This window comes from Melanotaenia boesemani, chromosome 2 (genome assembly GCF_017639745.1).
Source record: "Melanotaenia boesemani isolate fMelBoe1 chromosome 2, fMelBoe1.pri, whole genome shotgun sequence".
Classification (NCBI taxonomy): domain Eukaryota; kingdom Metazoa; phylum Chordata; class Actinopteri; order Atheriniformes; family Melanotaeniidae; genus Melanotaenia; species Melanotaenia boesemani.
This window is the reverse complement of record NC_055683.1, coordinates 30,642,919-30,669,154: the sequence shown is the minus strand read 5'-3', so window position 1 is coordinate 30,669,154 and position 26,236 is coordinate 30,642,919. Positions and strand designations below refer to the sequence as shown.

At 38.3% G+C, this 26,236-nt stretch overlaps 2 protein-coding genes across 6 annotated transcripts; one reads left to right on the top strand and one right to left on the bottom strand.

The window, feature by feature from the left end:
- Nucleotides 1-4,888: 4,888 nt before the first annotated feature.
- ramp2 (receptor (G protein-coupled) activity modifying protein 2) lies at nucleotides 4,889-9,822 on the bottom strand. The gene is made up of 6 exons (XM_041973120.1): nucleotides 9,695-9,822; nucleotides 9,026-9,088; nucleotides 8,714-8,743; nucleotides 6,863-6,892; nucleotides 6,516-6,690; nucleotides 4,889-6,413 (listed from the first exon to the last, which is right to left on the bottom strand). The coding sequence occupies exons 1-6, from the start codon at nucleotides 9,777-9,779 to the stop codon at nucleotides 6,164-6,166; spliced, it is 633 nt and encodes a 210-aa protein (XP_041829054.1). The 5' UTR covers nucleotides 9,780-9,822; the 3' UTR covers nucleotides 4,889-6,163.
- A 3,692-nt stretch (nucleotides 9,823-13,514) lies between these two features.
- ezh1 (enhancer of zeste 1 polycomb repressive complex 2 subunit) lies at nucleotides 13,515-25,679 on the top strand. Of its 5 annotated transcripts, none has more exons than XM_042007111.1 (20): nucleotides 13,515-13,534; nucleotides 15,662-15,845; nucleotides 15,954-16,079; nucleotides 16,512-16,634; nucleotides 16,868-16,985; nucleotides 17,141-17,362; nucleotides 17,934-18,036; nucleotides 18,246-18,409; nucleotides 18,525-18,616; nucleotides 18,734-18,899; nucleotides 19,972-20,156; nucleotides 21,774-21,865; nucleotides 22,018-22,046; nucleotides 22,153-22,278; nucleotides 23,345-23,523; nucleotides 23,614-23,709; nucleotides 23,807-23,888; nucleotides 23,978-24,061; nucleotides 24,146-24,230; nucleotides 24,374-25,679. In XM_042007111.1, exons 2-20 carry the CDS (start codon nucleotides 15,666-15,668, stop codon nucleotides 24,432-24,434), a joined length of 2,313 nt encoding a protein of 770 aa, XP_041863045.1. In that variant the 5' UTR covers nucleotides 13,515-13,534; nucleotides 15,662-15,665; the 3' UTR covers nucleotides 24,435-25,679. The 5 variants fall into 5 exon arrangements, with proteins under 5 accessions (XP_041863045.1, XP_041863060.1, XP_041863067.1 ...); XM_042007126.1 differs by lacking the exon at nucleotides 13,515-13,534 and adding an exon at nucleotides 13,868-14,324 and having other exon boundaries at nucleotides 17,144-17,362; XM_042007133.1 differs by lacking the exon at nucleotides 13,515-13,534 and adding an exon at nucleotides 13,869-14,324 and having other exon boundaries at nucleotides 24,146-24,272.
- The last annotated feature ends 557 nt before the right edge of the window (nucleotides 25,680-26,236 follow it).

The window sequence follows — 26,236 nt, the reverse complement described above, 5'->3', positions numbered from 1 at the left end:
TGAAGCTTTGTTGAGTGACATATTGGAGTAATGACATACAGCTCGTAGCAACAGATGGGGACACTAAGAAGAAACTTTTGTCAGTCAAAGCTGTAGAATGAGGATAAGTTCCCACACACCCCTTGTCATATTTTTCTATTCTATCTCTTCTGAACGTTTATACCTGCACATAAGTCTATTTTAACATTTTTCATTGTATTGTTGACTGCATGTGTTTGTGAGTGTGTGCATTTGTATTCATGACTATTTACAGTATGTGTGTGTTTGCATGCTTCTGTCTTCTGAGGAGGTACACGTACATCTGCACATGTAGATATGGATATTTTATATCAAATTCTTTTGCGCATTATGTGATTTATATTTTCAAACGAAAAAATATTTCTAGAACAGAGCAGGATTAGATGTCTTAAAGGAGGAAAAGAAAGATATGAGAATAATGTGTTTTCTGGTGCAGATGAAGCTAAGACGCTCAGCATCTGTGGAATAAAACAGGTGTTATTTACCTCTAAATGGGAGTGAAAAGCTGTTTTTCCTGGTAAAAGCTTTGGTCAAAGCTTTTTCAGGGTTTTAAAAGGAAAAGGAGGCAGACAAATGCAGGCACACCGTTAGAGTTAACAAATTTGTGTGTGTGTTTTTAGAAGGTTAAAAGTCATCTGATGACTGTAAATCAACACAAATATTTCTTTAAAACAGTGCAGGAATTAATGTTTAAAATCAACCAAGAAGGAAATCTTTGAAGAAAAAGCAAAGAAAACAGGATACATATTTCAGCAATTTTACATTTTTATAATCATTTATAGATTAAATTTATCATTTCAGTACTTTTACATCACAAATTAATGACTGATTCTGCATCACAGAAAAGTGTGTGTTTCCCCAGCTTTGGATGTACAGGGACAAAGGGAAAATTGCTGAGGCAATTTATATAAAACCATATATTCTAAGTGCATTTTCAAGGTTTGAATTGTATTCACTTAATCTGTTTGCCTTGAAATATATAAAATATACAACACACTTCTTCAGATCACGAGAGCATCGATATGTTGTTTTTTGTTTGTTTGTTAATTTGTTTGTTTTTGTTTGTTTGTTTTGTTTTTTTGTTTTGTTTTTTTTTTTTTTTTGTCAAACTGAAATAAATGCAAGGTGACTGTTTTTTTTTGAACGGCAGCAGTTTTTAACAGCATGAAAAACACCAACAGTACAATTAGTTTAGATTAATTTCTTCTCCTTTGAAATGCTTAGGAGGATACTCAAAAGGTGCATTTTTTATTGTGTTTGGCCACAGAATGTGCTCTCAAAGACTGCCATCTAGAGGCAGCCTTTGATATCAACAGTATTCACAATCTACAGTTGACTTCCTCCAAACACTCATGCACACCTTTAAAAAGACTTAAAAACATACTATATATATATATATATATATATAGTGTGTTTCTAAGTGTGTGTGTGTGTGTGTGTGTGTGTGTGTGTTTATGTGTGTGTTTTGGCTGGTACTCAGAGGGAAACTTGCCTTTGTGTCTCAGATAGTTCATCACCCTGTCTCGTCTTTGCTACCCCCAGCTCCAAATATGCCCTGACATTCAGCAGGGCCTGCTAGTCTTTGATAGTTCACTGTGTGTCTGACCTGATGTCTTAGGCTGGAAGCAGGCGCCTGCAGTCCCATCGCTTGAGCTCAATTTCAGGCTTCTATGTCATTCAGAATCTGCAAAGAAAGACAAAAAGAAGTCAATTGTGTTTTTGCTGAGCTGGAGTTTCACTGATCTGTGTGTTTGTTTTATTTTTTCCAAATTTATGCAGGTTATATTTCGCAGACTCTTCATTATTCCTTCAGCGGATACATGAGGGTGGGAAGTCTTGTTATTCCTGGCAGACTGTGGGAATCACTTCACCATGATAGTTTTTTTTTTCTCTCAGCATGCTGAGTGACACTTGAGGATGAACTGTAAAAGCTCTCTCTTTGCAGCATTTTTATATTTTAACAAGAAATCTCTTAATGACTAAAATTGAGTCATTTTGTTATTTATGAGCTCTGAATAAAAAATGTTGAGCTATTTTAAGGTTCGTTTGACATATTGTCATACTGTGGCCATTTCATTTGATTATACTGTAGTTAAAGAAATGAGACTCAGACACAGGGATCATTGATTATATCTATAGAGGGTGAGTTGTCATTTTTACAGTAAAAATGTCCCCTATAATGATCACTCCAGAGTAAATAAAAATCAATCAACAGCTCACCTCATCTGAGTGTGCTAGTTTCATCTCAATTTTACCCTTGAAATTTTGTTTTGTTTAATAGTATTCTGTGGTCATTTATATCCATGTTTTTAGGCTGTTTCAGTTTCCATTTATAACCCTGGATCTTGTTTTCTTCTCAAAATCTTCAGCAAGCCAAGTTTACAAGTTTAAACAGAAACCGAAAGGTGTCCATGAACACATTTAAAAATGCAGCTAACGTTGCTCAGTATTGGCTGGATGTGAAAGGCTGTTTTCTAACTTTGCAAAATCCATTCAAATATGGTCAAACGTATCAGTATTATTTACACTTATTTCTAGGTTTAAAAAATAAAAAGTTGTTGCTATCAAATCATGTTTTCAATGCAGATCTAATCAAGCTGATTTAGTTTATTTGTGTATGTACTCATATCAATTAAACCTTATTTTTCCTTTGTTTCTAACCGGATTTAAGTGAGATGTAGGTATAAAGGCTACTGTATAAATGTGTAAACAATACACATGTATTTCATACAGTTTAGTTTCTGTGTCTTAAATACCCAGAGCTGCCTGAAATTCAGCCTGAATACTGCAAGTGAGATAGCATTGCATGTCCATGCATTGTTTAAATATCAAAGAAGGACAAACTCCTGTTCCTTGTGGTTGTCTTTCAGGGAGACTTCAGGGTTTTTTTGGTTATTTTTGTTGTTGTTTGTTTGTTTTGTTTGTTTCTTTTTCAAGCTGTCCTACTCTAGACCTTGTTCACACTTTTTTTTTGTTGTTTTTTTTTTGTCAACCCAAAAACGTTAAACCTTTAGGCTAGTGCATTTTTTTAAATAATCAGAGAAATGAGACTTACATTCCATAACACTCCGTTTCTTAGCTGGAGGTGAAAAAAGTAATCCATGATTTATATTATTCTGAGTTTATTCTGACTGATCAGGCCGCCGCTCTGAACGTACAGTCATCTGCTGCCAGCGTGATGTCAGCCAGCTGAAGGGTCAGGTCCTACAGAGCAATGCCAACTGCCTGGCACTCACACAACAAAGTAATTACTCATGTCATATTAAATGACTCGCATCAGTGGGTGCAATCTTTTCATTTTCATCAAGTCTGGCAAAATTCCAATGTGCACAAGTGGCCATAAATTAGCAGGTGAAAAAACATGGGTTTTAAATTGGATTTTAACAAACTAAAGTGCATTAAGCAAATGACCAACCAATAACATTTCAATACCTTGCTATAGGTTATTTCTTCATCCTGCTGTAGAAGTTCATCTGTTTTCACTGATGCCCCATATATAAAGCAACAGAGCTGACATTGTCAGCTTAAATGCCAAAGTCCTGCTACCCTTGCTTTGGCTAACTCTTGCCAAAGAAAGCAGTAGTTGATGCAAAACATGTCCTTACCTGCCATCCTGCCGGATACTACTGCCAAATCTATGGGACATAAAAGTCATCTTTTCCCATGTTGAGAAGACCCAGAAGCACCCTTCAACTGGGCCAAAATCCACCACCTGCAGCTAAAGATGTTGCAGAGACTCACCGGTCAGTAATGCCACAGCAGGTGAAGGGTGTCCTGTATATTCTTGTGCCGTGCAATCACTTCTTGATATTTGTCTCATTTATTCAAACATTTTTTCAAGCATATAAATTAGTTCATACAACAAAAATTCAAACCAATTCATGTACAGGAGATTTGCAGTCATCTGAATGTTTGACCCACAGCTGGTAAACTCAACAGTTTTCAGAGTTGTCCCTGATTGCACTATCCCTAAATGTGCTGATTTACCAATCAAAAGTAACATTTTTAGATTTTTTGCATAGTTATATGTCTATGTAGGTCTGCAAATATGCTCAGGGAATGGTACCAGCCCCACATCATTAAGCCTGCCCTTAATATATATATATATATATATTGTCCTCCTCTCGCTGTTTATATACCCTTTAAATAGTTTTTTGATGCGACAGTACACTACACTACCACATAACACCACGGGGGGGCATAGTTTCCAAGCCAGAACATTTCAAAACTATCTCCTATTGTATATTGACTTTGGGTGGGCTATTCGACATATGTGTAGAGATACACATGTTAATTACATCAGGAATGGGGTCTGGTTTTCAGAAACAACAAGGAGTTACACAAAATTGGATGAGATCAGAAGTGGGTGGGGATGTGGGGATGACCCTACATGTACAGAGAACGAAGGTCACCAAACACATTTTCCCGCCCAGCCTAGTCACACACACGCACATGCGCACTTGCATACACATGAAAAGAGGCCCACGGTGCTGGGTTGTGAGTGCCAGATGAGGGCGTGATACATGACTGCTGTCACTGCTTCCTTCACTACATCCGCACTTGAACAGCACAGGAACTGCACCACAATGTACCACTCGCAGTGAAGATACAGTGAAACATTACCTGGTAGAAAAAGAAAAAAAAAAAAAAAAGAAAGAAAAAAAAGACCATCTGTGCCATACTCAAGGGAAAGGAGTGTTTAATGAAATACTGACAAAGGTGAAAGGGTGTTTCACCAGAATGATGCAGCAACCCTATCGATGTATCCTTGAAAGCATTAGCTGGACTTAAACTGCCTGTTTCATGTTATCAGCAGTTCTTGCAATCATTTACTCAGCTGCACAGAGTTGCAAAAACAAATGATACATCAGTCCATATCGAGCTTTAATGGTTTGAAAATAAAAAAAATAATAATAAATGTATACAGTACATCATGTGAGAGGAGATAAGATGTATTCTCTCAAACTGTACAGTAAGTCAAATAGTCCTGACAATAACAATGACTACAAAGTATATAAATACACATTTTAATCTCAATCTGAAAGCACTTAGAAAAGCTTTACCGTCATTTTGAACACAATACATAAGCACACTTTCTTGATATAAGCAAAAGATATGTTTTTGTCTTTTTGTCATCATTCAGTGTTTATCACTATTCTGCACAGACAAAATGTCTTTTATCTGGATGGAGATGAATCACTTAGCTCTTCATCATGACTGTGAGGATTAATGCTATTTAGACAGGAGAGAGAGCTGAAAGACATCATGCTGTTTAAAAACACACACACCAGGAAATCTACTTCTCAGGTCACACCCAATCATTGTATCCCATCTGTAACCTCCGACCCCATGCCTCCCCTACACTATGACTCACATAACCAGATCCATGCATTTGATTATACTCCTTTTCCTGTCCTTCCCACAAGCAGAGATCAAACATAAATCAAGGATGTCATAGCTTAAACTTGGACAATTTTATCCGATTCAGACTTAAGACACTTGACTTTGCACACATCATCTCCAGACAATCATTTTCTAATTTCAATCTCAAAGCAAAGTTACGTTTGAGCAGCAGGATGACAAAAAAGTTGCATTAGAAAAGTTAAGCAGTCATGTTAAAGTTACTTTGTCATTTATAAGCACAACCGGTGTCTTTTATTTGCAAGCTTCCAAGCTTTTGTCATCACAAATAACCCTGATTACATGTTTCCCAGTATAAATGAAGCTCTATTTTCTAAAAAAAATTGTGTGCAAACTAGTTCAGATTTTCAGTCTGGTGCTTGAAAACAAAACTTTTATCACATTCTTTCCCATGAAGTGTATATACAGTAAATGAAATACAGTATTGTGTAGATTTTACCCCAGTGAGTCTTGATGACCAGAAATTAAGTCTGTCAATAGACTATAATTGTTGTGATTATGCAGAGCATCAACTCTAATTTCATGTTGTCTCTCACTAGGGTTCTTCTGTGGCTGATCAATTCATCATCACCCTTAAATTGTCCATAAATTCGGTCTTCAAGGTCCCCGGTGAAATGAAGCTGCAGCAGCACTGTATGTATCGACAAACAGTCTACAAGTTGGGAAAGAACAGATAGCAGAGGCCAACCTTAGTGACCATGAGTAGAGATGAAATTCTGAATAATCAGGAGCTGCCATCCCCATTTTTGGTCTTGAGAACCACCAAGCCAACCATGACTGGTATCAGGCAGATGGGAGTTATCACCAGGGCAAAAACGATGGCTGGCGGAGGGTCACTAAACTCCTCTGTGGGACATTCCTTAAAAAACTTGTAATGAATGTCCACAAAAGTCTGTTCCACCAGCCAGTTGGGCCATGGGATCACGAGACAGTCAGATATCTCCTCTGTGCAAAAGCTTAAGTTGCTATACAAACTAGAGGCAGGGAAAACACAAAAACAAAGATGATATTAGTAAATATTTTGCAATATATTTAATGTTAGAAAAAATGTTAGACATAATAAAGTTACCACTTACCTGTTCACATTACCCCAAATGCACCAGTCTGTGCTGTTCATTGAACTCATTGCGTTCTCAAAACGATTCAGACAGAAATAACTTAGCATTCCAAGGAGGCAATCCATTGTTGGTCCACCAAAAACTTCAGCACAGATGTTGCAGTATGCCATACAGTGGGAATTATTTGCACAAGCTGTGGGAAATATAGTTAGAAAAGAGAGGAAAGGGTTAGGGGAACAAACATGAAGACAAAAATAGAACATAACAATATGAATGAATTGGACATACTCTCTTCTAGATGACTAAGTATTTATAAAATGCCCTATAAAGTTGTATGGTTATAATAAATAAGACATGTCACCTACCAAATGGCAGTGAAGTGTTCCCAGTTACATCTACAAAAAGGGAGAAAAAGTTAGATACTAAGATTAAAACATCAGACTTAAAACCTCCTATGCAGCCTGTGTCTGATTCCGATCAAATTTGAATCCAGTGAGAATTTTTTGTCCACTGCAGCTCATGAATCCTTTTTACATTAGTAGCATTAAGTCAGGCATTTGCAGCTGCAGAAGGGAAGACCACACACTCACCATAGAGAAAGGAGAGGAATACCCCAATGAAACCAAGTGCTCCCTTCATGTCAGAAAGAAAGAATAAAGGTGTGCTCTTCCCAGATGACCATATAAAAAAAAAAACTTTTTAGACAGTGTACAGCGAGGCATAACAGGAAACCCGGCAGGATGGAAGAGACGCGGTGTAATCTTCGGTTACCAGATGTCCAAACAATGTTACCCGCAGTTACCAGATGTTCTTCGGAGATCTTTCTGATGGCCCTGTGCCTTGGCAGCAGCTCTTCCCCTCTCCAACACACGTTTCTTCAAGTGTTTCTTCCTTTTTTAAAGGGGTGGAGGCAACAAAGATTGTCCTCTCCATTCTCCCAAATAAAAGGAGCACACCCAAGCTGGGGCTGGACTCACATCTGAAAACCCTTTACTCTTTAACTCTTGTTCTGCTTTTTAGTCTCAGTTTCTCACAGTCGAAGGCCTGGCCAGCTCACAGCATGTGATTTATTTGCCTTTTGGGCTGCCTCTGCCAAATAGGAAACATAAGTAAACATTTAGGGCTTAGCGTTTTGGGGTGGATGTAATCGGGACTATGTAGGGTGTGCTGTACAGACAGCCACAATTTCATATTTAGGTCAAAACCTTGAATAAGTAGTTAATTAGAACTGACCAGTTATCTAAAGGGCCAACTTGCATACTTGTAAAGAAAGCCTAATATTTCCATCACAGGTGTTTTTGTTTTTCTTTTTTTATGTCATGAGAAACTCGTGAGTGCGGTACATCTGTTGGGTAGTTTCTCACTGTCAACACTCACAAGTGAAAAGTTGTATGTGAGAAGCTGTTTCACAAAGTGACTGAAAAGTTAAATCTATCGTTCCAGTTTTCTCACTACTGGCTTGTAAATTTATGTCATAGAATTTACATGTTGGGCCTCGCACAACATCTGTTTACCGAGCAGCATTTTGATTTAGTAATGACATCAGGAAATGTGTCTTTTCAGCATAGGAGGAGCTCAGAGTTGGGGGGAGTTGGCAGGGGAAGGAGGGGAAGAAGGGGGGGAGGACAGTCAGGGAAAGAAAAAAAAAAGAAGGCACAGGATGAGGAACAGTGAAAGGGGCGCTGCTCCAAAGTTCCAGTTGTTTCACAACTTGGAGTTCATGCGTTGATCACGAACATTGCATGGGGTAAATGACGAACAAATTCAGGAAGTTGAGCCAGGTGGGGGCTGCTCATAATGAGGTTTCAGTTAACCTTTAACCCCAAACCATTATGGGCCTCATGTCTACTGCTGTTGAACCCTCTCTGGTAGAGACCTCCTCAGGAGTTTATCTTGGATTCTCATGATAATACACACAAGAAGATGTCTTGGCAGGAAACAGGATCTCTGAGCTCTGCTTTCTGGGTCTGTCTGTTCCAGGCCAAGCAAATCAGTTTAAGGAAGTGATCCAGAACAATCCCCGAGTGGACACATTTATATAATCGCTATTTGGAACTGTAAAACATATCAAATCAGAACAGTATTTATCAATTTCTGCTAAATTGTTTAACTAAGATTTTATGAAAACCTCCCAATTTGGGATTGCAATTTGTTCCAGTAGGGCCACACAGATATATAGAGATTAATCTGGAGTCAAATTAAAATCATAAACATACCGGTAGTCATTTTTTCTGTTGGAAGAGAACCTGCACAGAAGAGAAGTCATGTTAGACAAGCAGTCCACAGAGTGTGAGACACTGATTTATTTCCCTTTCTTGTGTTTTTAGAAAATGTCTTATTTTTTGTGATGCGTGCGGCTTTCAGTTCTTTATTGTACTGTAGTTACTGTACAGTTACTAGAGTGCAAATGTGATTCAAACTATAGTTTATCATAAGTCAAATGTGCACACTTTGAAAGTTAGTGAAAGACAAGTATCAAGACAGATGGACATCAGGGACAATGTCAAACACAGAATAAAAATGCATACCTGCCACTGTGACTGGTTGCACTGTTACCTTGTTGTTAACCAGACAAACCACTGTTGTGGATCCTGGAAAGAAAATATGAAAATAACAAGGTTACCAAACGCTACACAAAAGGGAAATAAAATGGAATTAAACAGAGAATAAACTACTCCAGTCGATTATGTGAGTCACTGTTAAACAAAGTTTTCATTAATAATCACTTTACCAGAACTTGTAAAAGTATAAAAAGGTAAAGGAAATTAGAAAGGCTAAGCTCTGAGTCAACACATCAGTGCATCCTCTCTTTGTCTCATACTGCTTTGAGGAAGTCTTAATATAAACAGCTCAAGGACATTTAAACAAATGGACAATAAGCCCACTCACACAAAAAGTTAAATATCTCTAAAAAACTCTAAAAAATGATCATCATAAAATAAAATCTCTATGCTAATATTTTCACAAAGAAACATGAATCTATTGTCAGTATTTTTTTTTTATCAAAGATCGAACTAACTCAAGCATCTGCAAACAATCTATTCAAGTATTAAAATCCATCATGACAATAAGATACTTTTCTAAAAGCTACTCTAGCTAACCTTCCAACAACTCCTCCTGAGAGGTGAGCCACAGAGAGAGAAATAGACGTTGCTTCAGAGGAATTAGGAAATGGACAATATAAATGATCTACTTACCCCAGTTGAGAAGGATCACAGAGCACCCCAAAAACACAAGAGGGAATCTGGTGACGATCATTTTGCCTAACAATGTTCTGTTCATCTTCCCTGGTGGGTAGGGATTACATATCTCAACCTTTTTGCAGGAAGGCTCTATAAAACAACAGGAAACCCTCATTTCCTAGTATGGGCGGATTCACCAAATGGGGCAAAGAGCCTCAGATAATGTTAGAACTGTCTTGTCCAACTGGTACACCAGCATCACTTTTTCTCTTTATATTGTCTTTCATTATCGCACCATCTACTGTTATAAAATAATTTAGTAATAGAAAATAAGAGAGAGATCAAAGAAGAGAAGAAAAAAAAAGTTATTGAGTGCCTTGTGCTCTTTTACCCCCCCTCTCTCTATATTTACAATTGCCATTTTATCAATACAAATATAGATTTGATGAGCCATCTTGGAATTTTTAGTAACATGCCTACATCTGACTTTTTAAAAATTAAAAAAATTAAAGTTTTTTAATTTAGGGTAATGTAAATTTCTCATTGCCATGGTTTTTATATCATCAATATATAGATAAGATTTGGGGTCAAACCTGTTTGGTTAGGCTTAAATATTACTAAAAACATTGAAGACAACTCGAGTAAAAGCAGGATTTTACCAAAAAGGCTGCACAAAAGTTTGATAACTTCCAGTTTATACACCTTTCTCATCAGACTGTTTCATTCTGGACGTATGGAGGTACCAGCTGCACCTTCTGAGACTGGGCTGCATTTGGTAAAGCAAAGTTTAATGAGCTAGTTTTAATAGGAAACAATGCAAAGTATGTGTAGACTTCCCCATCAAATTTTCATTGGCTACATGTATACTAAATATCAGGTCGCTGTTCTTGTTGCTGCAGAGGAAAATGTTTTAACCATTTGTGAATAAAGAATGTACTTTCTCTATCTGAGCTGCCGTATATCATTGGTGCTGATGACAAGAAACCCCTTTTCCCACCATCTACAGTTTGACGTCACATTGGCTTCGTGTGGTAGAGAATCAACAGGGACACCCAGTATGAAAATGAAGCAATCGTCCACGTCATTAAAGGATGAGTGCTCCTTCTCAGCTGTTGGGCTTGGAAGAAAGCCAAATAAGTCCAGCCAAAATTGCTTCCACATTTCATTTTACTAAAAGCTGGGAGCAACTTTGATTTTATCATTTAGACAGTCAGACTTTATTTGCATGTCACTTTTTATACAAAATAAAAAAATATAAACAAATGTAGCACAACTTTGTTTGCAGAGTAAAAGGGAAAAAAAAGAATGGGATCAGCTAAAACCCACTTCAATTAAAAGAGACTAAAATACTCAGAAAATAGACCCTTAGATTGAAATTAGCCATGCATATATGTAATTACTGAATGTATTTAAAATGTAATAGTTCTAATGGAATGGTATGATATCAGGTCGTCTTATTAGCACTTCAGAATGTGTAGTGCCACACTTTATCTCATTTGATCACTCAGGGGTTACGTAAACATGATTTACTGGAACTCTTTTGTTTAATGGATATGAATATTTAAATCGAGTAAATATATGCCTTAAAATGAGACTTACCATGTGAGTTGAGTAACAAAGATAAATGGTTGTGTCTATGAGGAAAAGCATGAAACATTACAGATGTTGAAGAAAAGCTAAATGAATCACAGTTTATGTCTTCCATAAGACATTCTTATCTTAAAGGGCTTTTAAGAAGTCCTTTCATTATTTTATCAGCTTTTACTGATCCTTTACATTTTATTTTTATCTCTAAGTTGTTGTCAGAAAACACATTATATCTGCAGAAATGTGTCCTAGTGGCAGGCTGCAATCAAGATCAACACAGAGAGTTTACACATGCGGAATTAAAAACTTCCTACAGATAACATCTCTAACCCCCCTCTTTAACTGATCTTCCTGTATGTTTGCTTTTGTTTGACAGCTCAGTATCAACATGCACCAGTTACGTCAAACAGGCTGTATCAGATGAGACGGCTACTTTTGCTTACTAAGCGCATAACTAGTCATTTGGATTGTGTGATATAAACAGCAATAAAGCCATCCGAAAGAGTACTCTGAGTCGGTTTTTATCTCTTCCTTTTAACAAACTCAAATGTGTGTACAAGTGCATGCCTCCTTCTTTAAAAAGTAGCAGAGCAGTGCCACCTTGTGTGTCAGAGAAGGATCGTGTCTGTTTGATCAATGCAATGATTATTATTAAAATGCCTGGAGAGAAAACAAGTGTGCAAATTTTTTTTTCATGTATATTTTATATATATTTGCATGTCAAATGTCGATGAGAAATGAAAGTCACCAGAAAAACTGAATGCTCGGTGCAAAAGCATGCATCTACAACTACGTCTAAACCACTTTGCCACCTTCTAAACATATTTATGTGAAACACTGTCTAGTCTTCAACACTTCATTTAAACTTCCTCTATTTATCATTAACAAAAAGTACATCAGCAGAAACCAAATGGTACATCTTAATATTCGACAGAAATATGCAGTTCAACTATCTGCAAAATAGAGATGATCTGTTAGAATAATGTTTTTTTGTGATGGAGATTCAATTTATTTATAAAGTTCTTTCAAAGATTATTTACACATTTGGGAATAAAACATCAGCTAGCTGATGTTGCAATCTCTATAGTTTAGAAATCTGCTGTTATTAAAACTGCTGTATCTGCACAAATTTATCATCAGTCCAGAGAGGCCAATGCCAGTAATTCAATGTACCAACAAATCATTTAGTTCTTAGTTAAAAGGTTAAAAAACTGCATAAGCTCCATGATTAAGTAGACATAATGGTAGTTCTTTGTCGCTAGGGGATTTTGCTAACTTACACATCTTTTGAACTTAATGTCATGGATTATCTCATTAGAACAATTTGTGGAAAAACCTATGCTAAATATATAGCCCAAATAATCTGTAGGGTTTTTTGAACGAGTCCAGAGAAAAACAGGAAGTTATTTCTGTGTAGAATAAATCACCGGTTGAAGACATATATTAGAAATATAATTATGAATACATATTAGTAGAAGAGCTTCAAGATGTTAAAGATCTCATGAATGTAATGAACATTTTTGCATCTTTTTCAAGAAAATCTGTGAATTGGTGAATGGTAATCTGTGATATAGGTAAGTCAGCATGAATAACACTGAGGTCAAATCAGGTTATGTTACTAAATTAGAACTAATGTTAAACACATGTTCAACAGTACAGATACTTTATTTGGAGTCGTTGAACAGATGTGCCCAGATTCCTCAACCTAACAAAGATTTTGCACCAAAGTCAACAATTCTAGTTCTTCTGATTAGCAGAGAGGTTCATATAAAACTTCACATGCTTGTAGTTGTAGCCTCTCAGAGTAAATTTGTTTTGTTTTTAAACATCAGTATAAGTAAATATCACAAGTATTTATAGAAAAAGCTAAAGTGGCAAATAAAATATGAAGTAAAAATTAATAAAGAATGCCAGAAGAATTAATAAATAATAAATACATGCAATAAATTGAGATTAAACCAAATGATCTTTTAATATAACATGTCATGTCCATTATTAGGAATAATATTTATCATTTGTATATATATTTCTCTAAACTCTGAATTCATTCACGTTTAATTGAGTGACAAGTTCATTTAAACCTCTGTTTGAAGTCATAACACAGGATGACGTTTGTTGGGCGCCCTCTGCAGGTGGAAAATTTAACTGCAGCTAAACTGGTGTCCATGGAGTTAACTGGAATGTTAGAAAACTGGAGCTTTTTGTCAGCTATTACCTAATCATTTTAACTCTGTAAATTATTTAACGGCCACTGGGCAAACTGGCATCGTGAGTAAAGTTGCAATATTTTCCTGCTGTGTGAGCTATGTATTGTATTCATGTTTACTTTATTTTTGTTCAGTTTTATTTCTTTTTAATGTACTGTAGTAATATTTAATTTTAATAGCACTGTGCCTTGCATGCATTTATTGAGCATTTTAATTTGGGGGGGTTGGGGGATGTCCTCGTGTCGGGTAAAGAAGTCAGTTATATTTTTGTTGTTTTATTATTATTATTATTATCATTATTATTATTATTATTATTATTATTATTATTATCATTCCTCTTCTTAACAATAATATCTCAACCTATATGCAGTGACATGATCTCGCATTTAGATGGCTATACCGCTCCGGACAGTTGCATCAGTTCCTGTGTGTGTGTGTGTGTGTGTGTATGTGTGTGTGTGTGTGCTAGTAATGGCTGTGCTGTGGCAGCTCCACGCTACTTTTTATTCCCAGGACGAAGAATAATCATAAATCCTTTTGCTCCTCTCCTCTTCTTGGAAAGGCTGTGATCATAATAAAGACGTCACCCTCCTCCTCGGGTTGGTTCAACCAAGCTAAGTGCGCAGCTATGTTGTAAGCTACAACAACAACAACCTCCAGCACCATGCCCATGGATAACGCAGGGATTTCTCTGAGATCCCCTCGCCGTGTGGTGACGATATCTGAGTCAGATCCACAGCAAAGACAGCCTTAAATTGCTCTGGATCTCTCTACCAGAAAGACGCAGAGGGACTAGATCGCGTTGCGAGGCTGTTGTCGCAACAAATAGGACGCAAGACGCGGATTTGAAGGTATTTAATAACTGCGACACTGGATGTAAGAATCGAGACGTGCACACGCGTGTGCCAGAGAAACGTGCAATCATTGTGGAGCTCGGTGCGCACGTCTTTAAAGTCTTCTACGTTTAAATGGGTGTAGTGTCGCTCCTCAGGCGGCTGCACCCTCAGGACGTAGCGCACTTCATATGTGTCTGAAATGCTCGCATCGTTTCCAAGAAAAAAAAGAGCTGTTATAGTTATTCGAGCTCTCCTTTGCTTTTGTGCTTATTTTTGATTGTGTTTTAGCTCAGACGGTGAAGTTCATGTTCACTGAGGCGATTACGAAACACAGAAAAACTGTACTACGCACTTTTCTGCTCTGCCGAGGCACGCCCACCCATGAGCAATGTGGTTGTCCCGTGCTGCTACATTCATGGACCTAATTTATGATGGAAGCACACATACTCCCAGTTTGTCTTATTTTTAGTTGCTTTGTCAGTTGCAATCTCTTTTCCCCTAGAAATAATAATAATTTTAAAAAGATGAGCAGACAAACACGAGCACATTAAAGCACCCTTCTCGAAGGTGTAGGGTTTTTTTTTTCCTTTTTTTCTTTTCCTTTTTTTCTCAGATGTCAGTTTTGTTTTGCAAACAGAGGGGGGCAGTCTTTCAAATAGGCTTTGAGTCAGGATAAATAGGGAAGTGTAATGTTTAGTGTAATGGAAGATTGTGTAAAACTATTAGTAGCTTCATATTAAGATAATTGCTCATTGTTGTGGATGGCAAAATGAGAATATTACACTAAATCTGTTGCATTTAAGCAGAACAACACCTCTCAGCCAAAGTAGTGGTAGTCATTGTAAGGCTGGCACTTCATAATTGAACAATGTAATTAAAATAAGGCAATAGTGCATATTTACAAGGTTGTTATCATGTTGTTTGCTGCAAACAAGTGGAACAAATTGCCAGTGGAGATTAAACTTTCACCAAATGTAGACATTTTTAAATCCAGGTTAAAAACATTTCTTTTCTCATGCGCCTATGCATGAAATCTGCACGGAAACTTTTTACCTTATCTTGCTTTTAATCATTTTAATGTAATTTATTATTTTATTGTGATTATGTGTTGATGCCTTTTACTATTTCTCCACACTGAAATTTTATTTCTTGCATTTTATCTGTTTTTATTTCATTAATTGCATTTCTTTTAATCTTTTTATTATTATTATTATTATTATTATTATTATTAATGCACTTGTATTGCTTTCTGCACCCTGCTGAAATGTTTTATGTAAAGCACTTTGAATTGTCTTGTACATGAAATGTGCTATACAAATAAATTTGCCTTGCCTTGCCTTGCCTTTTTTCAGAGTCATGGATGACACCTCTGCTGCAGCCCCAGCCCCCAGCACCGGTGTTGCACCATCAACTCCAAAACACCAGCCTTCCTCCTTCGTCCCATCCCGCAGCCTGCTAGAATGGAAACGGAGGGTCAGGTCGGAGTATATGCGTCTTCGTCAATTAAAACGCCTTAAAAAAGCAGATGAAGTGAAGGTATGTCAGCACCCTGGATTGTTAACTGCAAGGGTGTGCACTTGCTGTGTATCTTTATGTGAATTATATTGTTCCTTGTGTGATATGCTTATTTTCTGTTGCTCCCAGACCCTATTCATGTCCAACAGGCAAAAGATTGAGCAGCAGGCAAATCTGCTAAACACAGAGTGGTCCAAGCTCAGAATTCAGGCCATCCCTGTGTCAGCGTATAGTGGATCTCTGGCCAGCAAGAAGGTGTGTGTGTGTGTCCAATTAAAAACAAAGAGGAATCACAATCTAGTTTTTATAGTGTAAATATGTTTCAAGTAAACTCCTTAAAGTCCCTCATGCTGAGTGCCCTTCACCAGAGACAGTTTTGCTGTGATTCCCACCTGATGTTAAGGTGTTAATAAAATATCCCAGGGCAGTGAATGTCTCTTAAATGGATCATATGGCAGTGTTACCGTGAATTGTTGCCCTGTGGGGGTTCATTATGCAAGCAGTTTTGGGGTATAAGAGCATCTTTCTCTCCCCACATGCTGCTAGAGTCCACTAGATTCTGTTTGTTTTCTCAGTTTGGGGTCAAACAGCATCTGTATTAAATTATAATGATGGAATTCTGCCCAGTTATATTGAGGGTTGCTCCAAGGCTTGGTGGACCTCAGCTCACCTCTGCTTCTTTTGCAGATGTGTACAGTGGAGTTTGGCTTTCCAGGATTCAAAACTCAAGCCACAGCAATGAGACCACTGTCAACAGTGGCAGGAATCCCCTTCATGTACTCATGGTCACCTCTGCAGCACAACTTTATGGTATGAAATAAATCCTGTTTTAGGTGCTGCAATAGCAGCGTTGATACACCTGTTAGGTGTACTTTGTAATTTTTGTATCTCATTTATCTTGCTCAAGTTTTTAAAGCTTTTATTTGTCTGCACAAAAACTGGAAAAACTTATTTGTTCGCTTCTTACGTGCACATCATAAGCATACATATCCTTGCACAGCAGGCAGTCTCTACCTGTCTTTATGAGAGTGTTTGTGTTCCAGGTGGAGGATGAAACATTTCTCCACAACATCCCCTACATGGGTGACGAGGTGCTGGAGCAGGATGAGGCCTTCCTGGAGGAGCTTATTGACAACTATGACGGTGTTCATGGTGACAGAGGTGAGTGATGAACACTCTGTTCCATTAAGCTGTCGGCACTATAATCCTTTAATCTTCCACCTGACTATCTCATATACAGAAAATCTGTGAGATCCAGATATTTCAGGTATTTAAGGAATACGCTTTCAGACTCTAACATGTTGTTTGTGTCACAGAAGGTGGGTTTATCAGTGATGAGATCTTTAAAGAGCTTGTGGAGGCCTTGAGTCAGTACTCTGACCATGAGGAGGATGAAGAAGAGGAGGCAGCAGCAACTGTGGTGGAGGTTGCAGGGAAAAAAGAGGAAGAGAGGATGATGAGAAGGAGCTCAGCAGAGGGTTCAGAGGAGAATAAAGCTGGAACGTTTGTGAGGAGGAAAAAGAGAAGCGCTACTGATGGTGAGTTTTCAGTTGCTTCTGTGTTTGCAGTCTGAACAAGGCTGATACTGTTCCTCTCATTACACCGTGGAGCTGACACAAAGTCACTCTGCACCACAGCTCTTGAACTGGCATTGTTGCTTTGAAGCTGCCAGTGTTTACATGATATCTGTGTTTGAGGAAACCTGTTTGTCCATGTCACTGATATGGCCGGGCTCTAATTGCAGAACTGAATGACCTCTTGTACTCAGCTTTATGGGAAACTAGGGTTTTTCACACTTAGCTCTAACTCGTTTATAGTGAAATGTTTGCATGCTGTTAGTCAACCATATTCTCTTAAGCTCATGCACAGATGAAGGTTTATAAATAAATAATAATAAAAAAGATTTAAATTGCATTATTTTGATTGAGAACTGTTTTCAGAATATGGTATTGCCATCTGGCTCTGAGAATTGGGGAGAAAAAACATCCAATTGCAAAATTTTTAAAAGAACATTTTGCATAGCCTTTATTTGTGAATCTGTATCAAAACCTGATATATGCAGAAATCTGGGTTATTTGAATAACAATGTGTGTTTTATGTCTCCAAAAGTGAGGGATTTGTCCAGCAGCAAGAGGATCCCCAACGATAAGATATTTACAGCTATTGCCTCAATGTTCCCCTACAAAGGCAGCACGGAGGAGCTGAAAGAAAAGTAAGAAAAGTGTTGTCAGTTCAGGGATCTGTGCACACAATGCTGATTAGTCTGTTGCTTTGGAGACGTAAGCTGACAGGGGGGTAAAGTTAGAATGGTAGCTGCCTCACTGGCTTGCTGACTCAAAGGAGTAGCTGCATCAGCATCTGAATGAGCACAGAAACCTAAGAAGAGACACTAAAGAATTTTTTTTGCCACCTCTTCCCCAGGTACAAGGACCTCTTGGAGCCCCCCAGCCCTGTGAAGCTGCCCCCCCTCTGCACCCCCAACCTAGATGGACCTTTTGCAAAGTCTGTTCAGCGAGAGCAGTCATTACACTCTTTCCACACGCTCTTCTGCAGACGTTGCTTCAAATACGACTGTTTTCTCCACCGTAATGCCTTGTTTTGTCACTTTTGTAGATGTTTTGGCTGTTTTCCATTGCAGTTGCAAATACCTGACTAATGTATGAATTAATAGTCAAAATATGTTTGTCTCTCTTGGTGAAGCTTTTCGTGCTACACCCAATGTTTACAAGAGGAAAAGTAAGGAGATCCGCATGGAGACTGAGCCATGTGGTGTAGACTGCTTTCTGTTACAGGTATGCAAACAACCAGACATGCATTCTGTACTCGGTAGTGCAGACTGTTTTGTTTCTTGTTACTCTTTTTTTCCTAATGTTTTTTTTTTTCAATTTACTGGTCCTTTTTTTGTGAAGAAAGGGGCTAAAGAGTTTGTGGACCAGAATATGTTACGGTCACAGAGATCTCGGAGGCGACGGAGGCAGCAGCAGCGTCCTACAAGTTCTAGTTGTCCTGGACCATCTAGGTCTGCTGAGGAAGGCAAAGAAGGAGATAGTGACCATGAAACCACCTCCTCCTCAGGTAGAACACTGATCTCACAGACTAAGTTTTTGTTTTTGCTTTTCAAACGACAAAATAACTTTCTTCATCTTAGCCACACTTTAATAAATGTAAGTGCTTGTTTTTATTTTCTTTTTTCTTTTTTCTTGTAACGCAATTAAAGCTGTCTGCTCTGTGGTTTCAAGCAGTACAGACACTATTTGTTTTCATGTATTTCTGAGACTGAGTCATTGAGTAGATGCATCATTTACCATAACCTCTTCCAAATTCCCCTGTCCTGGAAGGCTGTCTGGCCTGACTGACTGCACCTCTTTTGAGTAGAGGAAACTTGGCTGAGGATGACAGCTTTGAAGTAATATCCTGCTTTCTCCTCAGCCTCTCCTCTTACATCTTCCCCCAATATCAGCCATTTCTTGCCAAGCAAAATAAACCAACTATTATTTATGTATGATTCAGTCTCTACATAAACACTTTCTTCCCCTTCTCTTGTTCCTTCCTCCCCCCTTGTTTTAATTTTGGTTGACATCTTTATGTGGAGAGCAGCAAGAGAGAAGTAAGAGTAATCTCCTTGGGCTCTTTATCTCCCTCTTATTCACAATGGATTTCTCAGTGCTTCACTAAAAATCTCTGTAAGTCTTAATAACCACTGGTGCTCAGCCAGTGACTCAGCAGTCTCTCTCACATGTGTGAAGATAATGTGGAAAAAAACAGATTGTTGAACAGATTAATAAAGAGCATGAAGAGCTGAGGCTTTGCATGTGGTCTCAGCAGTGCTGCATTCAGCCTGTTGCCAGGCAACATTCAGCTCTCTGCCTCAAGCTGCAGATGCATGTGCATCAGTTGTGATTATCCATAACTTTAAGTAAGAATGCATTGTTACATATTATAGAGATTGTGTCCAGAAACAGTTGTGTTTGAAGTGTTAGATACACTTTGATGTGAAGGTAAACAAAGCCTGTGAGAAACATTGCCAACATCAGGTCATAGAAAAGTGTTTTTGCGTGTGCAGTTCTAGTTGTAGACTTCCTGCTATAACTAGTGAGTCAAAAATTCTTAAGTATGTTTTTTTTGTGTGTGTGTCTATGTGAAATAGAGGGAAATTCCCGCAGCCAGACCCCCACAAAGCTGCGTTCAGGTGATGATGACGGGGAGCCGCCGGCGTGCTGCATGGTTGAGTGGAGTGGGGCAGAGGAGTCACTGTTTAGAGTGCTACACGGCACATACTTCAATAACTTCTGCTCCATCGCTCGCCTCATTGGTACCAAGAACTGCAAGGAGGTGAGAATTTCACACGCTTTAATTATGGCTGAAAACCATCACTTTTGTTTATTATTCTTTTTCAAATTGCCACATGTGTGATTTTACCATTGTTAGGTCACAGTAAATGCTTAATTTTTTAAATTAAAAGTGTGACTAGAGCATTGGTGGTTTAGTTCAGGGTTTATGATGTGTTATGTGAGTGTTTTTAATAAAGTAAAACACAGGCACCAAACTCTAAGCAGAGCTAAGGAACAGGCTGAAAAGGGTTACTAAGCTAACACTTATGCTCCGACCCTTGATGATGTTTTTTTTTTAAATCACATCTTTTGAGCCAGTTTGTCAGATTTTGCTCAGCAGATTTTTTTTTTTTTACGTATACAGTGACTCTCCAAAATCTTCTAGAGGTAGGCATAAAAATATAAAGAAACTGATTTTAAAATGCTTGATTAGAACAGAGCGCAAAAGTAACACAATACTAGAAAGACTACAACAAGATAATGATGTTAAGTAGAAAATATACCTCACAGGTGTGATCTTTTGCCAAGTACCCCCACTTCCTCATGGAGTAGGAGTATTTCTAATTTAACCCTATCATTAAGTGTGAGCATGCATGGTTGTTTGTTTCTATATTGGTTTTGTGATGGACCGGCAACTTATCCGGGATGTACCCCACCACCCAGGACTCCCATGACCCTGAATAGGGTAAAGCAGGTATAGAAATGAACATTAACATAACTTCAGCTAAATACTAACATCTTAATTGTTTCCATGTTCATGGTTTGCATCCTGCACACTTTGTTCTGACATCTGTTGTTGACTAGCTATCAGCTATGATTTATAGTTGCTGTATTTTTAATCAATGAAATCCCTGTGAAAATGATGCATTGTTGTTTTGAAATAATGTAGAAAAATACTTATGTTGCTGATTTCTGCTGCATTTACGTCAGTGTGGGTGTTATAACACATGCATCCTGAGTCTGTGGTTTTATGATGTGGATAATTGGGCTGACTACAGAGAGAATGGCATGTGGCACCATAAAAAGGGATGCTTACCAGATGTGACGTTGCTCATATTTTCTCATGATGCAAGTCTTCAGACATTCTGATTGTCATTTTAACTACATTGCGCTGCACTTATAAAGGCTGATAGAGAACATGTCGCAACTTGAAAATTTTAGAGGTTTTCCAATCTCCAGTATAGAAGAAAATTATCTATTTCACATTAGAAATGATAATAGAGCTTCACTATTTTCAAGCAAACCTGGTGGCCACAGGCAGACAAGTCCAGTCTGCACTGGACAGTCACAGCTCTGCTTATGTCCCCCACCTATTGCTTCAATCCCAGAATAATCCTGAAACCAGCTGCAACATAATATATGCTTGTGTCCTAGAGAGGAGGCTAAATCTGAGTTTTGGCAGCCAGTGGAGATTGGGCGTGTGCATGCACAGATGTACTTGTGTGTCTGGCCTCTACCCTGTAGATTTGAGAGCAGAGGATGAAGTGAGGGCAGGATGTTCTGTGGCAGGAGCACATATTCTTTTTAGCCGGAACATAACTGAAATAAAGGCAATTTTGCAGTTTCAATTGGTGGTGAATCTTTAGGATACAATGTTTGTGCTTGTCATTTCACACAGGTGTATGAGTTTGCAGTGAAAGAGGTTCTGATCCACCGTGTTCCTTTGGAGGATGGAGACATCTCACCCCAAAAGAAAAAAAGGAAACATAGGCAAGATACTGCTTGTTTTTTTTTTGTTTTTTTGTTTTTTTTTTAGTTTGTTTTGTGTTTTAAGAAACAATTAACTCTATATCTATGAATAGATCAAATTCAATTTTCTGACAATATTAAATAAGCCTATTCATGTTTGTTTGATTTTGCAGGTTATGGGCAAAGATTCAGCTGAAAAAAGGTACATTTATCTCCCAAATAGCATCAAGATTATTACAGCACTGTGACTTTTGACATACAACACAGTTTATGTGCTGGTCTGAGGGCTTTGTCCTCTGTTGCTCCAGATAACTCATCCAATCAAGTGTACAACTATCAGCCATGTGACCACCCCGACCACCCATGTGACAGCTCCTGCCCATGTGTAATGACCCAGAATTTTTGTGAGAAATTCTGCCAGTGTGAGCTCGAGTGTGAGTGTTACTTTTATTCTTCACTTGTCACCAGTCTCTTATAAACCAAACCATTTTTTCTCTTATTGCACAAAATAAAACACTTGTATTATGCGGTCACCTCTTCCAGTTCACAGCACCATTTTTTTTCAAAAGTTCAAAAGCCTCTTTTGCCAGATCACAATGGAGCAAAATCTGCGGAACATAATATGATTCTGCAGTGTTCTGGCGGTTGTCAGATGAGAATGTCCTCTGGTGGGGACACTAAGCTGCATTTACAATGAGGTATGTGCTATAGCCGCACTGACTCAGAACTGTGCTTTCTGAAATGGCCACATGGGGGAGGAATGCTTTCTGTAGTTTGTTCCCTGGAGAGTCAACAAAAAGGAAGATAACATGAACTAAACATTTAGCTGTGGTTAGAAAAGAACAGTTTTCCCTCATTTGTCCACTTGTTGTGGTTCACTCACCTTCTCCCCTCCCTCTCATTATTCCGCCTTTTCCCGTAGCAGAAGCGAGCCAGAGCCAAACAGGAAGCAGCCCCCAGTTCCACATGTGCATGCTCTGAAGACTTGGACAGAAATCAGAGGGATGTGACGGGCTCTGTGCCTGATATGCAGCATCATCAGTATGAATCAAACAGCCCAAGCTTTGCAAACCTTGATGACACAGACAGAAAACCCACAAACGCCAGAAGTGGGAGGTTAAAAGTCACCATGGAAGGGAGAAACCCCGTCTGGGCCTGTTGTTAAGGACACATTTGTTGAATCAGAGGCTCCTGAAAAGACGTTTTGTTTATTCTTGCCCAAGCTTTTTGTTCATCTACCCGGAGGGTGTTATGTTACTCTCTTCAAATTTGTATTTCAGCATATCTGCCAGCAGAGGTCTCTGACAGATGAACCTCTCAGCATTCTACACCCACTTAGCTCCTTTGCTGCAACTGCATTTTGAAACAGAAGCATTTATCATCATTGTATTGTGCTGTACTAATTCACAAGATGCACTATAGTTTTACTGCATGCAGTTTACTTGTAAAGCTTATCAGCCATTTCCTTCTCTGAGTGAATTGTGTATTAATGTTTTCCAGGCCAGAACCGCTTCCCAGGCTGCAGGTGTAAGACTCAGTGTAACACTAAACAGTGTCCCTGCTATCTGGCTGTAAGAGAGTGTGACCCGGATCTTTGCATGACCTGTGGTGCAGCAGACCACTGGGACAGCAAAGTTGTATCCTGCAAAAACTGCAGCATCCAGAGAGGCCTAAAAAAGGTACATTAACTGTTTAAATATTTTTATGTAATATTCTGAAAAATGGGAGGTGGTGGTAAGTGGAAATCTTCCGTGTGTCTTTTCTTTTAGCACCTGCTTTTGGCTCCATCAGATGTTGCTGGATGGGGTACATTCATCAAAGAAGCTGTTCAGAAGAATGAGTTCATCTCTGAGTACTGCGGAGAGGCAAGTCTACACAAACTGTGTTTTCAAATATAGCAAAAATATCACAGAATGACTGAAGTTCTAGGGTATAAGTGTTATTTTTTCTCCTTATGAACAGCTGATCTCTCAGGATGAGGCAGATCGACGTGGAAGGATCTATGACAAATACATGTCTAGCTTCCTTTTCAACTTGAATAATGGCAAGTTTCTTAGCTCCTGGTTTAGTTTTATAAGCCATTAATTCCTCTGCAGGATATTAAAAAACCCTAATATGCTCTGTATCTGTCAGTAGACTTTGTTGTGGACGCCACACGAAAGGGGAATAAAATCCGCTTTGCAAATCATTCAGTTAATCCAAACTGCTACGCTAAAGGTGAGATGGTTTTATTTGCAAAATGAATTTAGTGTATTCAGAAAACCTGCTTGCTAAATGTTCTATGCCCCCACCCAACTGCAGTGGTGATGGTGAATGGAGACCATCGTATTGGAATCTTTGCCAAACGAGCTATCCTGCAAGGAGAAGAGCTCTTCTTTGACTACAGGTAGAGTCACGGGGCTTTTTGTGACTCTACATCAACTTAAAAGTAAAAAGAAAAGAAAAAAATAGAAAAAAAAGCTCTAACTTAATTACTGGCTTCTGGAGATTCTCTGCATTAAAGTCTTTGCTTTATGTCTCTTCCCACAGATACAGCCAAGCTGATGCCCTCAAGTATGTTGGAATAGAGAGGGAGGTAGACCTGAGTTAGCTTCACCAGTTGTCTACCTGCACACCCTGTCCTCAACTCCTCAGCCTTCCAGTAATGCTTTTGTCCCTCTCGGCAGCATCACATTTAGCTGATAAGTTTTTCTCTGCCCTCTTTGCTGCACTTCCTAAAATAGAATTCCCTCCCCTGATGCTTGCAGGTGTTACTGCTCTGCAAACACAACACCACCTCCATCAATGACAGCAGTTCCCTCATCGGCCTAAACCCACATGCCTAGCTGCAAGACTGTATATGCCGAGCTTAAAAAGAAATAATAACTATATAAAGTGAAAATACTATTAATCCATATTGCTTACTGCACTAAAGAGGATTTTTATGTAATTTCTTTAAAGGAAAGAGGCCACCATACCCATTATTCAGTGTTACTCTCAGTAGTTTTGTTTCTGTACTTATAGACTGGTTTTTGTTTGACATCTCAGTACATAATGCAACCTTTTACAGCAGCTCTAATAATGATGAGTGAAATGCATGTTTTGTTTTTTGACAAACCATCCATTAAACATGTTGATCACTGCATTTGCTTCAGTTAAAGTGCAGTCAGTATTGTAGAAGATGATGTTGACTGCTCCACAGAAGAAACTATCTCCTCTTTGACAGATTGGTATGTTTCTCTGTGAGCCCTTTCAGCAGCCAGCATCACTACCACATCGTTGTGATAGAATAAGCTAGCGTGCATTTATATCATTGTTCTGCAAAGATAGTCAACCAGACGAGAAACCGACTGACTGAATGTAACCTGTAGAAGACGGTGAAAAGATCTCACCCCGCTTTTCATTTTTCATGTTATCCTATTATTGGTACTCAGAGCAGTGTACATACATGAACTATTAACTATCATGTTTACATGATCACATTTAAACTAATTAATTGTCACAAAGTAAATGTCTTCCTCAAAAATGAAAAAAATGCCAAATGAGGCCTCACTGAAAAGTGCTAAAATAATTTGCATGTGCTCATTAATCTGCAGTCTTGTTTGAGATAGCCTTTTAAAGCATATGACAACAGGAAAAATAAAATTGTAAGTCCCCTACATGTGAATGTAAAATATCATTGATCATGTTTTCTTTATTTTTTTATGCCCACTTGTGTCATTCACTCTGTTGTTCATTTATAACATTTAAAGCCCAATTACAAAAGAGGTCTTTCTCAGTAGAGTTGAACAAAAAAGGAGTTTAATGCTGTGTACAGTGTATGCCAATACAAATAAAAATTTAACTTTATACATTATCAATTTTGTCCTCCTTTTGCATTTGTGACTGATCAGAGCATGAGTAGTGTCTCATTTAAATGAAAATGAAATGAAATGAAAAATACTTTATTTCCAGTCAAAGTTTTGTTCTAGAAAGTGTTGGCTGCTTGCAGGAATAATCTTTTGTAGCTTTCTGTCTTGCAGTGAGCTTGAAAAAGCTTCTGCCTGAACATACTCTGTTGTTTCTTTACTGTGTTTTGTAGAGGCTGTGAAAATTTTTCAATTATTTTCTGCAGCTTTTGCAGCTCCAGCAGCTCCAGAGTTATCCCCAGTACAGATCCAGCCTTGGCGATTTGTTCGTTTAGTCTCTTTAAGTCTCTGGCTCTGATGCTGCTGCCCCAGCAGATGGCTCAAATCTACAGTCATCTCTTTTGGTTTGTTTGTGTTCAAGATTAGTTCATTTCTCCACACCATCTCACCAACTGACTGAACAGTTTTCTGTACACCCCAAACTGCAGAGTAATCAGAGTATTTCTGCAGATGACAGGACTCAGAGCTGCATTGGAAGTCTGAGATGTACAGTGTGAAGAGAAAT